This window comes from Haplochromis burtoni, unplaced genomic scaffold (assembly GCF_018398535.1).
Source record: "Haplochromis burtoni strain Fernald_Lab_line unplaced genomic scaffold, NCSU_Asbu1 Contig_86, whole genome shotgun sequence".
NCBI classification, from domain to species: Eukaryota; Metazoa; Chordata; class Actinopteri; order Cichliformes; family Cichlidae; genus Haplochromis; species Haplochromis burtoni.
The window spans coordinates 1,126,857-1,132,856 of NW_024582447.1; the positions used below are offsets into that span (position 1 = coordinate 1,126,857).

The window sequence follows — 6,000 nt, forward strand, 5'->3', positions numbered from 1 at the left end:
ATGTTTAAAAACTTACAACACATGTCTACTTTTGTTTACTTTTTTATGAATTTTTAGCTTGAAGATGTCAAACTGTGTTCATCCTTTTAATTATTTTGGTTTAGTAACAACACATAGGGGAATAATCACTTGAAGCACCTCGGTAAATAATTCAACTTCTGATTAGAATAAAATTGAAAATAATTTATAGAAGACATTTTTAAAGCAGATAAAAATGGGAAAGAATTCCACCCAAGAGTGTTTACTGACACTTTCAATCCTAATTTTCTCCCTCCATTCCACTCTTGCCCTCTTGTGTTTCAGGTAGTGCACAGAGACCTGAAGCCCAGCAACATCCTCTATGTCGACGAGTCGGGGAATCCCGAGTCAATCAGAATCTGTGACTTCGGCTTTGCTAAGCAACTGCGTGCCAACAATGGCCTGCTAATGACCCCGTGCTATACTGCTAACTTTGTAGCTCCTGAGGTGAGCAGGTGACGAGTGCGCTCGCAAGACATACTCACAAAGGTCAAGGTTCCCCCAGTCATTGTGATATATAGTAATATGTGATTCCTTCTGACTCTGCTATAGGTGCTGAAGCGTCAGGGCTATGATGAGGGATGTGACATCTGGAGTCTCGGGGTTTTGCTGTACACCATGCTGGCTGGGTTAGTAGGAACACTTGAAATCATTCTTTGAACTTTGTTCTCTCTCATTATTCTTTGCATTAACCTCACCGTCTGTCTACTTTTGTTCTCACCAGTTTCACTCCATTTGCCAACGGACCTGAAGACACTCCAAATGAAATCCTGAACAGGATAGGCCACGGCCACTTCAGTCTGACTGGTGGTAACTGGGACTCTGTGTCTGATGCCGCCAAGGTAGGAGTCAATATTTGTTAGACAACTCTTTTACTCCCTAGAAAGAATTTTTTGTTGTATTTGCGTCAACCTACAAGTTTTCCATAATATTATTATTTGGCTTTTTCTAGGACCTGGTGTCCAAGATGCTTCACGTTGACCCCCATCAGAGACTGACTGCTAAGCAGGTTCTCAAACACCCATGGATTGTCCGCAGAGACAAGCTGCCCAACAGCCAGCTCCCACACCAGGACCCCAAGCTGGTCAAGGTAACAAAACTGCCTGGAATCAGGTTAAAGGAATTCATTGATTCATTGAAGTTTTAGTAGCTGAAACACAACATGTAGAATGATTTTATATCATATCAGTTGCTTTTAGTGTCACCAAAATACCAATATGATTGTACACTGCAATATACTTGCATCGTGTGTTGCATTGTCAATTAGAAAACACAAGACGAGCGGGTTTTTTGCATTGCAGTAAATCAGACAACATGTCAGTAATTCATACTCTCATCTGGGCTTCAATCATGATGTTGCTCTTTATGCACAGGGTGCAATGGCAGCCACCTACTCCGCCCTGAAGAACTCACAACCTACTCCAGAGCTCAAGCCCATTGAGAGCTCCTTCCTTGCTCAGAGGCGTGTCAAGAAACTTCCCTCCACATCTCTGTAGAGACTCTGAATAGCCAATCAGGTCACAGGAGTCTGATCAAAACCACACCTCCTGGCTCCAAACCACCCCGTCAGCTTGCTCGGGGACTTGGTGTCGACCCGCCAATACCAGCCAAGGAACACTGACTGTGGTCCTGCCCCCATCTTGTGACATCAGTTGTCCCGCTCTAGCTATCATCCTCCTTGTGTGGGCTCGCCAGCTGCAGCTGTTAGCCGATCTCCTTTTGCCTATCAAAATATCATGACGATGGATGGGGGCAATGAGGGCGGAAAAAAAGAAATGTAAAAAAAAAATGGGTGCAGGTTTTTTGGCAGATGTTCTGGCGCCGTGTGGGTGTTTGTGCGAGTGTGTGAGCGTGTTTGTGCATGACCCGCTACAGAGTCGATGCAGCCCTGTTTTTGATAGTGACAATGAAAGTTTTCTCTTCTCATCTTTGCTGTAATTGGTTGTCATTCTCGCTGCACGCCTATCCATCTGCCTGTTTTTTGGTTTTTTTGCCGTCTGTCCGTTCTTTTTGTAGGGTTTTTGAGCTTCGTATTAGCGGTTGTGCTGCCAATTCAACCTGTGCCGACAGCACAAAACCACAGTACTGTCCAAACTGCTGTTAAATGTTTCTCAGAGAACGTTATTGATATGAATATTAAAACATTTCTGCCATAAATGCCTCTTTGGCTTTGGTACAGCCAGAATATGTGCATTCTAGAAAATGTCAGTTGCTGATGTTTTGGTTAGTGTCAATCTATGCTTGCGTTTTGTTTTATGGAGAGTGTGTGCGGACGCGTGCGTGCGTGTGTGTGTGTGTGTGGGCGTGTGTGTCAGTTGCATGACTTGCAGTGTGTGTCTGTACTGTCTCGCGGGATGCTGCAGAGTCATGTGCATGGTCCGGTGATGTGGCTTTCTCGTTTCGCTCCTATTCCTCTTCTCTGCTTGGTCAATCTGCTGGCAACCATTTGAGATGTCTGTTATTTTTATTACTATAAAAACTAGTAACATAGATGGCTTTCTGTGAAAGAAACCCTGCCCAAGGAACAATGTGGCATGTTAAAAATTCTATATTTGCATTGTTTTCTTTTTTTTTTTGTTGTTGTTTTCACTGTGTTTCTTGGATAATGCCTATTGAATACTGTTTCCTGTGTTGGTTGTTTTTGCTGTCGATTGTTTTTTTTGTTTTTTTCTCTTTATCCAAAGAAAGTAGTGATTTAAAATAGTGAAAGACATGCTGAGCACATCGCAGCCTGTGGACTTGATGCCGCACAGGTCTCTTCTTCTGTTTAATAAGTCAGGGCTGGCTGCTGTCTTTACGGAAATAAGCACTTGTTAAAATCTCTGTCAAATCACTGGTTATAATGTCACATAGACTTGCCCTTATTGTGGATTATCTTTTTTTCATTCATTATATTGGAATTCCATTTGTTGATTATCTGACTCGTTGGTATTTTATTGACACTGAATACGAGGCCTAGAGTTAAAGGTGTCTCAGTGTAAGCTTCTCCATGGAGTAGGTCCTGCTTTTAGCTCAGTGCCTAGGCCTACAGGTGAGGCGGAATGTCTTGCATGGAAAGCACACCGTAAGGATAAGAAGATGCTGTGCATGTGTAGAAGGAAAGACCTGTGTGGCTTAAGAATCTATGAAGCAGCTGTCTTACCTCAAAAGAAATCAAAGTTATATTATAATTCTTGTTTGGTGGCAAAAATCTCCCTCCTTTGTCAAAATTTATGGTAAGATGTTATTGTATGATAAAGATGAAGATTTTTATATCTTACAATATTAAAAATCGAGTTGCTATGACAAAGTGTCTGTCTTGCTTTATTGTTTTTTTATAACTTCAAGTGACATTCAAGTGTATAAAAATACACAATTCCCAGATATAGAAATATGAAAAAATATCACATTTTGAAACCGACAAAGAACACATAATACTGTAAGATCAGTAGTACTTCTTATAACTAATAATTCTTTATGCATTCAGTTTTTTGTGAGTAGCTGTTTTTCATCCACAAACAAGTATTGGTGCTGGAACCATCACTTGGTTATGCTGCTGTTGGCTCAGGCTGCTGACTTCCTTACACTGAGTACTTCTCCACTCCCGTCTTCTCACTCCCCAGTTGTTTACACAAGAAAACTGCACCCAATTAAAATGTCATCTCTCTCATAATGTGTGCTGGGGGGCTCCCATGATGCACTGAGTGTTTCCTCTTCACTGATCTCTTTCCACACTGTGTGTTTATCCACCATTTTGTATTTAATTATCAGTAACTATTAAAGTCTGACTCTCTCTCCTATAGTTCGCCTTTTGTCCTGTCTCCCTCTGTTCCTTTCTCATTTCCCTCACCCCCATCTGGTCGCGCTAGACGGCCGGACCTTCCATGAGCCTTGCTCTGCCAGAGGTTTCTTCCTGTTAAAAGGGAGTTTTCATTGTCATCACGTGCTTATTCACAGGGGGTTATGTGATTGTTGTGGGGTTCTTTCCAGAGGTGTGGACTCGAGTCACATGACTTGGACTCGAGTCATTAATTTTATGACTTTAGACTTGACTTGAAAAAATGTTCTAAGACTTGGGACTTGAATTGGACTTGAACCGGTTTACTTGAAAAGACTTGATATTTTACCCCAAATATAAAATTTAACATGCATATTATATAGAGATTGAAAATGTGACGTCATTCACGGGTAGAACCGCAAAGGATTCTGGGAACTCGTGGCAAGCGGTACTAGCGCACGCAGGCTTTCAATTAAAATCAGTTATACAGCGATAAAAAGAAACACAAAAATGTCAAGAAGCCTGTTGTATTATTAACTGCAATAGCCGGTCGCATGACAGCCACGGGAAGCCGACGGGTAAAGAGATCGGTTGTTATCGGATTACGTCGTTGAAGAGAAATTGTTCGAGCCATGTTTCCGAAGTAACAAAGAGCGACTGGATTGCAGCCATTCAAAGATCCAAATATAACGTCCCAGAACACTCCAGCTCACAGGTTAGTCTGCTCCAAGCATTTACCACGAAGGTCAGTGTTTTGTAGTAGTTAATACGTCATTTTTCATAACATAATTGGTGATATAGGTTACAAGCAAGTCTGGCGCTGAACAGAAATTGTCGGCGCTATGCTCCTTTGTTTATTGTGCATAAATAGTGAATTGTCCTGACACAATATTGCTGTTTCGCTTCTGTTATTATGGTACATTGACAAAAACATATACTTTTATTCACAGGATAAAACAGGTTTTTTGTATCACTAATTGCCCAGTACGATTACAGCATACAGTATTATTGTCACTGCTACATTTCTGTGACGCTACCAGAAATTATTTCCACTACTAATTAATTACCGTTGAGCTCAAAGGTCCTATTAATAAACGGTTAACGAATGTGTATTTATGACGACGATTTGTGAGACTGGTAAACTTATGATACGTACGATGGTCTTTCGTTCTACACGGTGCATTTCAAGGTCCTGCACCCATCCGTCGGTAAACTGTACCTGGGCTTGTTGCAGTGACCGTGAAGTTACTAAACTTCATGAGTGTATGCACTCACTCCAAGAACCGTATGATTATAAATATGCATATAAATATGCTACGATGAGATAGCTGACTTCATCTAACTAGCAAATGTTGTCCAGGCTACGTTGGTGATGCAGTTTTTTTTAATGTGTATGATATTTTTGTCATGCGATTTTAAAGCCGGTCCTACAACCGCATCCAAGAATAACATGCAGCTTATCTCAGAACTGTCGGTGAAAATTATTCTTGGAGCTAGGTTTAATTGAGCTGCATTTTAAAGAGGTGCAATTTCACAATTTGTGTATATTTTCTAAGTTCACTATTTTGTCATGTGTTGAGAAAAACACAGATTTAAAAATTACATGGTCTAATATTTACATTTAGCATATAACTGCAACATGCTTTTTTTCGTTTTTTTTTTTTAAAGACTCGAAAGGACTTGAAATTCAAAATTTCAGACTTGTGACTTTACTTGGACTTTTACACCAGTGACTTGAGACTCGACTCTGACTTGCCTGACATTACTTGAGACTTGACTTGAGACTTGAGGATAAAGACTTGAGACTTGACTTGAGACTTGCAAAACAATGACTTGGTCCCACCTCTGGTTCTTTCTAATGTTATAGATACCAATCAACGTTCCCTCTAAGCTGCGCGCGTGCGCAATTGCGCACGGCTGGCACGGTCTCTGCGCACAGAAAAAAAAATCTAATCTGAATTAAAATTAATACTTTAATAATTCTGTTTTGCAGTGTTAGTCAGTAAGTGACTGGCTGCTCCTGTATGGGATTAGAATGATGCCACCTTATCCCATAGTCCAGCCAATGATGCGATTCACATTCGTATATATGCAGCTAATCAACGTCGTTGACAGGCTATGACAGCGGCCTTATGTGCCGGCACCGGTGTTTTAGCAAAGCGGCCTGGCTGATGTAGAGTGAAGCCAAGTTAATGACAACGTGTACAACTATTGGAGACGTGAGC

The 6,000-nt window shown here is 41.1% G+C and overlaps 1 protein-coding gene across 3 annotated transcripts in view; it reads left to right on the top strand.

The window, feature by feature from the left end:
* Positions 1-3,303, top strand: part of rps6ka1 (ribosomal protein S6 kinase a, polypeptide 1) — a 45,241-nt gene extending 41,938 nt beyond the window's left edge. For all 3 annotated transcript variants that reach the window (XM_005925671.3, XM_005925672.3, XM_005925670.3), the window contains 5 exons: positions 304-465; positions 571-647; positions 743-860; positions 971-1,108; positions 1,392-3,303. In XM_005925671.3, the coding sequence (XP_005925733.1) occupies positions 304-465; positions 571-647; positions 743-860; positions 971-1,108; positions 1,392-1,514 (618 nt within the window). In that variant the 3' untranslated portion in view covers positions 1,515-3,303. The remainder of the gene's footprint in view (positions 1-303; positions 466-570; positions 648-742; positions 861-970; positions 1,109-1,391) is intronic.
* The last annotated feature ends 2,697 nt before the right edge of the window (positions 3,304-6,000 follow it).